At 43.1% G+C, this 13,745-nt stretch overlaps 1 protein-coding gene across 1 annotated transcript in view; it reads right to left on the bottom strand.

The window, feature by feature from the left end:
- Dlgap5 (DLG associated protein 5) overlaps positions 1-13,745 on the bottom strand; it is a 39,709-nt gene that overhangs the window by 7,462 nt on the left and 18,502 nt on the right. Inside the window, exons 9-14 of the mRNA XM_028758586.1 lie at positions 12,428-12,501; positions 11,840-11,966; positions 7,340-7,425; positions 6,063-6,223; positions 4,398-4,487; positions 842-1,061 (exon numbers count right to left, since the gene is read on the bottom strand). Of these exons, the coding sequence (XP_028614419.1) occupies positions 842-1,061; positions 4,398-4,487; positions 6,063-6,223; positions 7,340-7,425; positions 11,840-11,966; positions 12,428-12,501 (758 nt within the window). The remainder of the gene's footprint in view (positions 1-841; positions 1,062-4,397; positions 4,488-6,062; positions 6,224-7,339; positions 7,426-11,839; positions 11,967-12,427; positions 12,502-13,745) is intronic.

Below are 13,745 nucleotides of genomic sequence, written 5' to 3'. Positions count from 1 at the left end.
GAGGGAGAGGGAGAGGGAGAGAAAACCTAGTCTCTTAACAAGTTCCTTTGGTCATTTAGCACACACAGCAGAGTATTTCCTGGTAAAGTTGAGACATTGGCTGTATCCTGCTGTCAATGGTTATCAAACAGCTGAAACACAGGTTAGTCATGGGAACAAGGGAACAAGCAAGTATTTACTAATAAACTGTTCCAACCCCAGAACTGGTCCTAGTTGGAGGTAAGAGAATGACCTCGAGTGTGCAGTGTACAGGAAAACATTTGAACACAGTGATGTGCAGAGACCCTCCAGAGGCTCAGGCAGCAGGACCACAGCAAGTTTCAGGCCTGTGTGAGTCCTAGGACAGCCTGGGAAACTTAGCCAACCCTTGTCTAAAAAGAGAGGCTTTCAGAAAGAAAGGCTGTATCTGGAGGGACAAGCGCTTGCCCAACACATGTCAAGCTGAGTTTGAGCCCAAGGATCTCAAATGCAGCAGCTCAGTTCCCCCACTCCATCAGAGGGGCTGCAGTCTCCCGCACAGCTGAAGGAAGCGTGATAGCTCAGGTCTGCTTCCTCTGCATTGTAACCCTAACCTAGCTTGGCAGCGAACCTCACACACAGACTGGGACTGCATGGCAGCAGCAGCTATAACATCACTTGGAAAACATGAACAGGATCTTAAAAGATAAATGACTCACAAGTATGAGCATGCCTCTCAGAACGTGCTGCGCATGTGGACTTGCCAGCCAGGAGCCGACCTCTAGAAGTCAGCGCACAGGGTCTTTTCATGTGAAAGTCACTTTCTCCTTTTACTCAAGCCCTCACTAGGCCCAAATCCTTAAGTCTCAGCAAAACTACAAACCTGAGAACGACTTAACAGGACTCTCGATTCTGAAAAACCCAGCATCAAACACTATTTTGTCAACTTCCTTTGGTGTCTCTGGAGCTGCCGTGTGGGCTTGGGCTTCCTGTCGCAGCCTGTCTTTCATTGTGTTCTTTATGGCGGCGAGACGACTCCTAGCTGCTGCTCGCCCATCATCATCCTGTTTTGCTTTGCCAGTTCTACCAGGCACAATTTTTTTCTGCAAGGAGAAACCATAATTAAAGGTGTGTTCATTACCACCTTCTCTCATTCCTGTGGTACTAAGGACTGACCCCAGAGACCTGTACATAACAGGAAATCTTTCTTCCACTGAAGTAAGTCTGTAGCCCCTTTAACTATGTTGTCCCTGCTGGCTTGAATGCACATCCATCTCAGCCTCAGGACCAGCTGATATTAAAGGGGGCATCGCCCCACCAGTGAGTATCACCTTGTGTCGTGTGGATCAAACAACCCTCATAGGCTCATGCGTTGGAATGGCTAGTCCTCAGTCACGAGAACTGCTAGGACAGAAGTAGAGGTGGCCCTGCTGAAGTAGGTATGCCTTTGTTGGAGGAGGTGTGTCACTGGGGGTAGGAGGGCTTTGAGGTTTCAAAATGTTCTCCCCAGCCAACCAAACTGTAGAACTAAATAATGTAGGAGGGACATCTGGTGGTCACAGGCAGAATTACAATTCTTATGTGATAGAGCCACTGATAAATTATTTTGAGAGCTAAACACTCAATTAAGAAATACCAATGGAGTATTACTCAGCTATTAAAAACAATGAATTCGAGAATTTCCTAGGTAAATGGATGGAACTAGAAATTATCATCCTGAGTGAGGTAAGCCAATCACAAAAGAACACACATGGTATATACACTCACTGATGATTGGATATTAGCCCAGAACCTTGAAATGTCCAAGATTCAACTCACAGGCCACATGAAGCTCATGAAGAAGGAAGACCAAGTGGGGGTGATTCGGTCCTTCTCAGAAGGAGCAACAAAAAAAATACTCAAGGGAGCAAATATGGAGACAAAGTGAGGGACAGAAACTGAAGGAGGAGCCGTCTGGAGACCATTCCACCTGAGTATCCATCCCATGTGCATTCACCAAAGGTAGATGCTGATGTGGAAGTCAGGAAGTGCATGCTGATAAGAGCCTGATATAGATGTCTCCTCAGAGGTCTGCAAGAGTCTGACATATTCAGAGGCAGCTGCTCACAACTAGCCATTGAACTGATAATGGGGTTCCCAATGGAGGAGTTAGAGAGAAGACTGAAGGAGCTGAAAGGGTTTGTGGCCCCATGAGGAGAGCAACAATACCAACCAACCAGAGCTCCCAGGGTCTAAACAACCAGCCTGGGAGCACTTAGGGAGGGACCCATGGCTTCAGCTGTATATGTAAGAGCGGAGGGCCCTGCTGGGCATAGGTGGGAGAAGAGATCCTTGGCCTCATGAAGGCTGGACGCCCCAGGGGGTGGGAATTTGAGGGTGGGGGGAGGTGGGAGTGGGGGGGTAGGTAGGGGTTACATCCGCAGAGAAGCAGGAGGAGGGGTGAGGGGATAGGGGGTTCCTGGGTGGGTGGGGGGGTGGGGTAAGGGGACAACATATGAAATGTAAATAAAACATCCAAAAAAAAAAAAAACCACAATAAGTCAGAAGGAGCAGTGCAAGCCTGTAATCCCAGCATCCTGGAAGTTGAGGCAGGAGGAGTCTGTTGAAGCCTGCTCCTGCACCCCCAGCATAGCTGTAGCCATTTTGTTCCATGCCCCCTCAGCTATTTCATATTGTTGCTATAATATGCCTGACAGCAATTGATACAGAAAATAACTTGACTCAGATGAGGGTCATGCTTCCCACGTAACCTGTCATGTTCTGAATGTTATGAAGTTTGTTAATCTGAAATTCCAAAACTATAAGCTTCACGTAGGACCCATCAAATTAAAGATCAATATGAACTGTTATGCTTAAAATAGCTTGAGTTAGGGCCAACCACCAGGCAGCACTTCTGGATCTGTATATGAGCTCATTGTGGTTTTAGCCTTTATAAGCCGGCCCTGAGCAATGTCCAGTGCAGTTCTGAGCCATTGCCCTGGTTGGTCAGTCTTGGAGTATGCGTTCAATAAACCGTATCTGTTTAACTGAGATCGGTATTTGTGTGGTATGGGATGATTCCTGGACCCCAACAGATTCTATGTTTGAATTCTGGCTGGGATACTTAGTAAGACCCATCCCAAAAAACAAGTATCGTTATACTAGCCCCTCTTATGAATAACATCCTTTACTATTACAGACGATTTAAAATGTGTTCAACGATCTAACCATTTCTCTCAGATCTTTGTACTGAGAGGAAATAATAAAGTTTCTTTACTGAGACAGAATGCAGAACAGCTTTGTTTGCATAACACAGTATAAGTGTACTTCTAAAATCAGAAGAAAACTAACCATTTGGTTTGATAAACATCCATTTGAGGCATAAGTAAGATGGACTTTAAAAAGGTCTTAAATTGTGTGTGAGAATGTGCATAAGTGCAGGCGCCCCCCCAGAGTTCAGAGGAGAGCATCAAGGCCCTAGAGCTGGAGTTACAGGCCCCTGCAAGCTACTCTCCGTATGCAAGAAAGAGCAGCACATGCTCTTAAGCCCCCCTAAGTGGATTCTTATTAGATTAACAAGGCATGTTTTACAGGAAAAATGGAAAACCTCATAAGCATAATGAAGAAATACATAACATCTGTCATCCCACAGTGTGTCCCACAAGAAGCATGCAAACAGTAAGGGGGTGTGGTCTGCCCACTAAGAGCATGGGCTCGGAAATCAACCCTGGGATGGAAGCCTTGAGCGAATGATTTAATCTATGGAGTTTTGAAATTTTCAACCATAAACTATGAGTATAGCGCTCAGCTAATTGGACTGCTAGAAAGTTAACATGTGACTCTCTAGAGCTCAGCATTAACAAAACACAAATTATCTACTGCTATTGCAATTACAAGCAAATACATAGACATAAGAGATTTGTTCTGGTTTTGTACAACACAGTCTTGCTATATATAGTCCTTGCTGTCCTGATACTTGCTATATAGCCCACGCTGGCCCTGAACTCATGGTAATCATTCTGCCTAGCCTCTCATAAGCGCATAGAAAGCTACTACACCACACATCTCGATACAGGTCCCGCTCTCAGGATAAAACAAACACATGCCTATCTGCCCACTGTCTAGGAACATAAGTCACCTAGGCGCCCCAAGTCCACCACTCATCTGTTACCTTCTTCTCTTTGGAAGGAAACGTCTTACATTTTGTGTTGATTATATCCTTGCTCCCCTGCCCACAAGGCAATCAGAAGGTAATAAGCAATATATGAAATTTTGTGAGTAGTCAAAGTTTACACGGTAGAAGTGAAGAAGCAATGCCTCAAACTTGTCCTCTGATCCTCGTCTGCACCTCACGGCACAGCCAGACCACCCCGCCCACCCACAGAAATAAATATATCTTTAAACACAAAAATCAGAGACGACTCTGTGCTAGAAACTTGGGTAGGAATGCACAAACCTACCCGGAGGACTTTTTTGCTTGGATTATTGTCTTTCCATCCAGACTCCTCAAGTTTGATCAGGTTGTTGAACTTTCCGTTTACATCATCGACCTGGTAATAAAAGCCGGAGTTCATCCAATTAATGCTATGTAAAAATGGCTACTTTAGGAGTCTAAAATGAATGACCATGTCAAATATCAGATAATGGCGATCCAGAACTGGTAAGTTATAAAACTTAAAATCCTGTGTGCGGATATATGTATAGGGTGGTGGTCTGTGCATGTGCGTGAGAGACAGAGAGGGAGGGAGGGAGGGAGGGAGGGAGGGAGGGAGGGAGGGAGGGAGAAAGAGAGACTCACATCAACCCAGGATGACCCACAACTTGCTATATAGTCCAAGAAAATACTTGGAACTCCTGATCTTTCAGCCTCTACCTCCCAATTGCTGGGGGTTATTCAGTTTAAGTCACTGTAAATTGTGTGTTCAAGATTTTTGTTTTGAAAGGTTTCTCTGTGCAGCCTTCTCAGTACAATCTTGGCTATCCTGGAACTCTTATCTCTAGACCCCACTGACTTTGAACTGCTTGCCTCTGCCTCCTGAGCGCTGGGATCAAAGGTGTGCACCACCACGCCTGGTTCAAATTAAGAACCTTTATAGTAAAACTGCTGACATATTTGGTCTAGAAACCTTTAAGCCCTGCATAAAGGATGTCATATATGGACAACTCTCCCAGACTGTCTGCGTAACTGCTACCTTATGCTTTACTTGCTAATTGGCAAGCGGTGCCGAGCTTCACTTCAGAAGCTTACCATATTTCACTAGTCGCCATCTGCTTCTGTTCTGTGCTAAGGCATCCAATTCAGGCCTTCTTTCCAAATTTTTAAATTGGGTTGTTCATTTTCATGCTTGCTTTCTCATTTTTTAAGGAAGGGGATGGAGAGAGAGGGGAAGTGAGGAAGGGGTGGAGAGAAAACCCAACAAATTCCAAATCCAGAGAAGTAGGTACAATTTAATGGCAGTGCCTGCCTGGCAGAGGGGAAGCCCCAGGTCAGGTCCTCAGCACCACACACACCAGTGAGACTCCCTGCCACTTGCACATAACCTATGTATATCCTTCTGTACAGTAGAAATCACCTGTATATTGTTTGTAATTCTGAATACAATTCTGAATGCAAATTCTATAGACTTAGTTTCCCAGGGAGATGGGACTAAAGGTGTATGCTGCCACACAGAACTGACCTGCCTGTTCTGTTTTCTTTCCTTCAAGATTGATTTTATTTTATGTGTATATGTTATATGTGTGTACCTGAGTGTTGTATGTGAGTATGGGTGCTGTTAAGAGGGAGTCAGATTCTCTGTGTTTCTCTGTATGGCCTCGGCTGTCTGGAATTGTAAACCAGGCTGGCCTCGAACTCACAGACCCACCTGTGTTTGCTTGGGATTAGGCACCATGTGTGCCACCATGCCATGCTCTACTCCTGCCTTTTGGTAATCTCTAACTACAATGCCTGGCACACAACAGGAATTAGTAACTGCACCAGCTCATTCCTCACATGGACCATTATCACAGACTCTGACAACATGGGGCCTCCTGATAGCTACTCCTGACATTCTAAGTAGCTGAACTACTATCTTTCCAATTTACTGATGTTACAAGCAAATGTGGACAGCACACCTGACACATACCTGAAAACTAACCATATCCCAGAATCCATCCAGATCTGTGCAGGTCGTCTCCTTCTCGCCTCGTTTATATTCACAATTGTCCACCAGTCCTTCAAACTGTCTGAACCTCTCCTTAATAAGGAGTCTTGTTTGACCAACTGCTGTGCGGATAAGATCTTTAGCTAAAGAAGTAAAATAAAAAGAGGCCTTTATAGCAAGCCAGACAACTAAGACTTAACCTCAATACCCTAGAGCTCACAGAATCAAATTCTTACAGCAAAACAAAAATGACTACCCAAAACAACTTAGCCATAAATACTGAGCACAAGTTCCTTGCTTCAAGAAGCAGTAACAATTAGCAATGTGCACCTCAACCATATACAGCTTCCCAGTGAAGATAATTCCCTCTACTTGTATTTATGAGACTTCAACCTCACACAGCCAAGGCACATAAGTATCCAAGAACCTTGTACTGGTAACTTTTTATAAACAGCTTCCCCAAATAATGGGACTAAAGGACCTTTGCCAAAATTTGTTTTCATACTGATTTACATAATTATAATTCAGAACACACACACACACACACACACACACACACACACAAATATATATGTTTTTCTTATTTTGTTATTGTTTTTTTGAGACAGGGTTCTTCTGTGTAGCCCTGGCTGTCCTGGAACTTGCTCTGTAGACCAGGCTGGCCTTGAACTCAAGATACACCTGCCTCTGCCTCCTGAACGCTAAGATTAAAGGGATACCAGATAACACCACTATATATAAGTTCACATTAAAAAAACAAAATATATAAAGGTTGTGTAGTTCTCTAGCATAGAAATATTAGGGTACATATGCTAAACAGCTCCTGGAATTGTCAATAATACTGAAACTAAAAAGTTGGACAACACTAGAGTTTTGATTTTGAAATGAAAAGAAATAAGGGCTGTGGATATGGCTTGATGGTCGAGTATTTTCTCAGCACATACAAAATCCTGTGTTGAATCTCTATTACCACCACTACAAAAAAAGACCAAAATACACACACACACACACACACACACACACACACACACACACACATACCCCTCGTACACAACATAACCACTTTTGTGGTCAGGTGTGTTTGGACACACCTGTAAGCCAGCCCTTGGGAGGTGAAAAGGATGACCAGAAGTTCAAGGTTGAAGTACAGAGTGAGCTCTAGACCATGGCGCCTGTGCTGAGGGAGCCCTTCTACAACCGAAACCGATACAATGAATGAAAGCAACAAAAGAAACAGAACTAAGATGACTTTTTCTTACCTTCATCCGGAATGTCCAGTTCCAGCTTCTTCTCCCACTCCAGACAGCGTGAGGTTAGTCTGTCAGTTTCTGATTGGAGGATATTTCTAAAATTATAATTTACATGTTAGTGTTCGAGTGCTGCCCATCTTAATTCAATCTTACCATTTTGACATAATACATAAGACTAGAACGGTTTAAAACACAGGTATGCCAGGTGGTGGTGGTGTATACCATTCATCCCAGTACTTGGGATGCAGATGCTGCTGGATCTCTGAGTTCGAGGCCAGCCTGGTTTACAAAGTGAGTTCCAGAACAGTCAGGGCTACAGAAAAACCCTGTCTCAAAAAGCAAACCAAGCCAAAGATTTTTTTTTTAAAAAAAAAAAATCAGGTGTAAAAAAATAATGACAATAGTAATTTTGGAGACATTATGTGTAATAATTTTTTTTATTTTGTTTTGTTTTTGTTTTTTGTTTTTCGAGACAGGGTTTCTCTGTATAGTCCTGGCTGTCCTGGAACTCACTCTGTAGACCAGGCTGGCCTCAAACTCAGAAATCCACCTGCCTCTGCCTCCCAAATGCTGGGATAAAAGGCGTGCGCCACCACCGCCCTGCTATGTGTAAGGATTTAATGAACTATATTAAAACTCATGAAAGACAAATTTCCTGTCATTATATACCTCGTGTATGTCCATTCCTCTCTATCTAAAACTCACATTGGATGAATGACACCAAGACCCACTTCCAAGCTATCATTCCTTATTTGTTCTGTTCTCTGTTCAGAGGCTGACTAGAGTCCAACAACTTTGGTGTGTATTTCATACTCACACACAGTTCTTTATGGAACTAAGGACAAGTCGAGTGTCAGAAGCACACTGGAGATACCCTGTGAGGTCTATGGTTAAAGTTCACCATAAAGTGCACCCCTGCAGTCCTAGCACTTGAAGAGACGAGGTAGGAGGAGCTCTGTAAGTGAAAGGCCAGCATGGGTCATACAGTGTGTGCCAGCCAGCCACGACCACAAAGCAAGACCCTGGGTCAAAAAAGCGAACAAGAACAAACAACCCCACTAGCTCTAGTAAAGGTGAGGCCTTTACTACAAAGGCTGGTGATTAGATGCTGTGATTCCAGTCAGTTTTGCGCATAGTCAACATTTGATGTCTAGAGACCTTTTTGTTGTTGTTTTTCTGTGTAGGCCTGGCTGTCCCGGAACTCAATATGTAGACCAAGCTGATCTCAAACTCAGAGGTCTGCCTGCCTCTGCCTCACCAGTGCCGGGATTACAGGTGAGTGCCATCACTGACCAGCTCTAGAGACTTTTTTTTTTTTTAAAGATAAGGACTCATGATAGAGCCCTAACAGATCTTGAATTCAAAGATTCTCCTCCCTTCTGCTAAGACAAAAGGTGTATGTCACTGAGTCTGGCTGAAGACATTTTTGATTGTCACTATAGGATAGAGATGCCCCAAACACCCAACAATGTTCAAAAGGGACCACAAATAAGAAGTATATAATTTAAAATGCAAATACTTTCAAGGCTGAGAGACCTAGGCCTACGAGGAGTTAAATCTGTGTTTATACAGACATCCCAGAGTGCAGAAAAATCTAACATGATCCAGCAATCCCACATCTAGGTATGCAAAGAACTGAAAGCAAAATCCCAAAGGCAAACTCATGTTCACAGAAATTCTAATCAATAAAAGGTGGAAATAAGCCAAATGTCATGACAGCTGGGTGTGGTGACACCTGATTCAGAGACAGAAGATCAATCTACATTGGAGACTGTCAGGGGGAGCCCTGAGTCAATCAGAACTGGTTCAGAACTTGTATAGTAAATTTTAAGCCAGTCAGGAGAACATAGCATGACACCATCACAAACAAGAACAAAAGCAAAACAAACAGAAACATAAATGACAGATATATGAAGAAGCAAAATGTAATTCATATGAAGTAGTACTTAAGATTTAATTACTTTTATATGTATGAATGCTTTGCCCTTGGAGAACAGAAGAGGGTACTGAATTCCCTGAAAATGACAGCATGGTGGCTGCCATATGGGTGCTGGGAACCAAACTGCTCTGAAAAATAGCAAGTACCCTTTAATGGCTGAGCTATCTCTCCAGCCCAGTCTCCCACCCCCAGTACTATTCAACCATGAAAAAGGAAAACTGAGCACAGGGTTTATGTCTGTAATCTCAGCACTTCTCAGGTTCAACAGGAACACATATGAGTCGGAAACCAGTCTGGTCTACAAACTAAAGCACATGCCAGTTAGGACTACATACTGAGATGACAACTCAAAAGAGGAAAGAAATTCTAACATTACAGATCAATCTTAAGGATACCATGCTAAGTGAAAGAAACCAGTCATGAAAACGAACACTGGTTTAGGATGGTAGATAAATGTCTAAAACCCTATAAGTGAGAAGGCTCACGCAGGATCACCTATCTCCTGTCTCACCGAGTCTGGGCTACTTGAGACTGTCTTAAAAACAAATGAAAAGGCCGGACAGTGGTGGTGCACACCTTAAGCCTAGCACTCGGGAGATAAGCTGTTACCGCAGGGACTCAGCAGCACCATAGACTAGGGTACACCTCTAGATGCCCTTACATTTGATTGAAAACCTTCACTGTAGAAGCAATTCAAGTGGCTACTAACATGAAATATTCAGGAAAAGATAATTAAAACAATGGAAGATGACTTATCAGTTAGGAGCTCTGTTTGGTCCTCAGCACCCACAGGCAGCTCACAGTCATCTGTTCATTCCACTTCCAGGTGAGCTAAAATCCTCTTCTGGCCTCTGCAGGTACCCGGCACACACAGTGCACTAGTATATGTGTAAGCATGACACCATACATATTACAAGCCAACCAACAACAAAAGTACCACAGGAAGATGGCATATCCTCTAGCAGACTGACAAAGTTCTAAAATACTGCAAGTATTATCCTGGGAAAATAACCTTCAGACACTGCTTGAGGGAATGTAATTGGAAATCAGCATTTGTTCTTATTTTTAAAGACAGATGTGGTCTCAACCCTGACAGTTGATGGCTTCCAGGGGATGGAAAAAGTCAGTTTTCTTTAAAGATAATGACTCCTGGTAGGTCAAGCATGCTCCAGTGGATAGCCTACACTCGAAAAGAGAAGTCCAGGAATTAAAAAAAAAAAAAAAAAAAAAAAAAAGACCTGCTGGGGATTGGAGGTAGGTGCAGACCAGGAATGCATTAAAGGAAGATGTTGGGGTGAATTTGGTGAAAACAAATTGTATGGAATTCTCAAAGGATTTTTTTAAAAAAGAAAAAAAGGCAAGCTCTCACATTTTTCCCCAGTTGGTCTTGAACTTGTAATGTAGCCAAATTCCTGATCCTCCTGGCTCTACTTCCTGAGTGCTGAGATTACAGGCCTTGTCAGTTAATTCAGGACTTCATGGATGCCAGGAGGGACACTGCCAAATGACACCTCTCCATTTTTCTCTTTTCAGCTTTGGTGTCAAGTGTGAACAGCTGAACCCTGTTTATAGCCACCAACTGAGTCCTACCAAGTAAGTCGAAACAGAGCAGGACAGGCGGGATTAGGTACCGATGCAGGAGAAAGTTCTTCAGGTGCTAAAATAAAATGTCAGCAACACTTAACACTGAAGAACAAAACGGTGGACTACAAGACAAAAGGTATCTGTCCTGAAATGCAGTATTTATATTCACAAAAAAATGATTAACGCCTGCAAGGAAGGGTCAAACTACAGGGCTGGGAAGTGAAAGAGGAATTTTAAGTTAGTTAAATAGTATAACAGGAATACAAAAGTTAAAATTGCAGGTCAGCTAACTTGCTAACCCAAGGCCGTTACAGGGGACGCAGAACAGGAAAACAAAGGTCAATTGAGTATTCTGAGAATCTGTTCCCGTGGTATCTGACTTAGCCTCCTCTGGAGAAACTGCCACCAGAGGTCCCAAGGTCTTGCGAATTAAATTCAGCCAGATGGTCTGTTGGCTCAGATAAGCATTCACACTGGGTCCCAAGGCCACAGGGACCAGAGACTAATCTCGTGAGATTTGTCAAACCTCTGCCTGGGATCTGCTTACACACATTACAGACATTTGAAACAATCAATTGTGTGTGATTACCCACAACCCTCTCCCTCCCCCAAGCCTTTGCATATAAAAACCCTAAGCTATTAAGTCTCAGGGTCGATACCCCTACCTCCTGCATCAGGCACATATCGACCCGAAGCTTCGATAAATAAAGACCTGACTCATGTTATTACAGCAAGAGGTCTCTGGAGTGTCTTTGGGGTCGTGTCCTTCCTGAGTCCCCCCCAGGGGTCTTTCAGAAGGACTCTTCCCTTGCACATGGGGCACCTTTAGAATCATATTTACGTCCCACCTACAAAGTGGAAAAAACATCCAAAGCCAGTTTCTCCCCATTTACCATACAAAACATTTTTGCATAAAATCAAACACTTAAATCTGGGACGAAATGTCTAGACACGAATGCAGATTTTTACAGTAACAACATACAAACCTGAAATATGGCACGTCATGCTGGGGCTGAGATGTCTGACCTTCGCTCACTTCAAATGATGTCACTCCTTTCACTGAAAGGTGATCTGAATTTGAAGTAGAAGCGACCTTCTGATTTAAGTCATGTTCTACAACACAAACAAAAACATTCATTAAAGAACAATTCCTAAAGTGACACTCCTCCCAGATCTCTCAAATCCTTCAGTTTTATCATGCTGAACTTTAAAACTAGGTTTCTGCCTCTGTCATTTCATTCACATCCTGTTTCATTTCATTCCTGTTAGAGCTGTGAATACATGTGTGTGGAGGTCAGAGGTCATCTACATTCGAGAGCCTTCAAGCACACTCTATTTCTCCCCTCCCCCCCAACACTCTATTTCTGAACGGGTCTCTTCCCTGGTCTCTTCCCAGGGCCTGGAAAGTCACCTGCAGGGTCCCCTCCTCCCAAGGCTAGTCTCCAGCTCCTCCCCCGCCCACACCCAGCTCTGTCCTTAGGCTCCAGAGCTTAGTGACTGAGCTGCCGCCCCAGCTCTGGACACATCACATGAACTATATGGGAAAATGTGACAGCTTAATTAAAGTAACAGACCTTTACTACAGTCTGTCACTGAATCCAATTTTTGCTGTACGAAGATTTCATCTGGTTTGTCTTGAGTTGTAGTGCTAAAAACAACAGAAAAAAAAAACTTCACAAAGAATGAAGTTCACATAGATGTAACTAAAGTATTTGAAAGTGTTGCTTTAAAATAAAAGGATGAAATAGAAGTGTTTGCTTTTTTTCAGAGTAGGCTTCAGTATGTAACATACACAGAGTTGCTTTTATTTAATAACTTTCTATCCAGGCATGGTGATACATGTCCTTAACCCCAGCATCGGATTGGGGTACTGGCAACAGATGTCAGTATCATGGATGTTAGGATAAAAAGCTACCTATTGGGGCTTTTTATTTGGTTTTGACATGATATCTTGCTATGAAACTGAGACTGGCCTCAAACTCTCAAACCTCGTCTTCAGCTTTACCAATGCTAGGACTGCAGGGATGTACCAGCCAGCCTGGCTTTCTATCTTTTAAAATGCTTATTCTGGCCAGGCGGTGGTGGCCCACGCCTTTAATCCAAGCACTTGGGAGGCAGAGGCAGGTGGATTTCTGAGTTCGAGGCTAGCCTGGTCTACAGAGTGAGTTCCAGGACAGCCAGGGCTTTACAGAGAAACCCTGTCTTGAAAAACAAAAAACAAAAAAAACAAAAAACAAACAAACAAAACAAAACAAAACAAAACAAAACAAAACAAAAATGCTTATTCTGGGAGCTGGAGAGATGGCTCAGCACTTAAGAGCACTGACTGCTCTTCCAGAGATCCTGAGTTCAATTTCCAGCAGTCACATGGTGGCTCACAACCATCTGTAATGGGATCTGATGCCATTTTCTGGTGTGTCTGAAGACAGCTACAGTGTTCTCATATAAATAAAATAAACATATCTTTTAAAAAATGCTTATTCTGACCAGGCCGTGGTGGTGCATCCCAGTACTCTAGAGACAGAGACAGGAAGATTTCTGTGAGTTTAAGGCCAGTCTGGTCTACAGAGAAAGTTTCAGAATAGCCAGGGCTATACAAAGAAATCCTGTCTTAAAAAACCATTTAAAAAAGCTTATTCTGGACAGGAAAATTTTAAACAATAATGAGAAGGCATCTCTATTAAACTAGTTACAGAAGGATTTAAAGATGTTGAAACTCTTCATAAAAGATTTTTTAAAAATATCAACAGCTGTGGACGCTGTAAGTTTTGTCTAACGATGTACAGCCGGTCTAGTTTTACAAGGCAACTTTGCCTTTTCTTCTGAGGATTCCAACTAACCTTCTTCTTCCTACTTTACAGATTTTCTGCTACTAGAGGTAGTTTTTTGAGA

The sequence above is a fragment of the Grammomys surdaster genome, unplaced genomic scaffold (assembly GCF_004785775.1).
Source record: "Grammomys surdaster isolate TR1022 unplaced genomic scaffold, NIH_TR_1.0 126198, whole genome shotgun sequence".
In the NCBI taxonomy this organism is placed as follows: domain Eukaryota; kingdom Metazoa; phylum Chordata; class Mammalia; order Rodentia; family Muridae; genus Grammomys; species Grammomys surdaster.
Note: the sequence above shows the minus strand (reverse complement) of the source record. Positions and strands in the feature narration are given on the sequence as shown.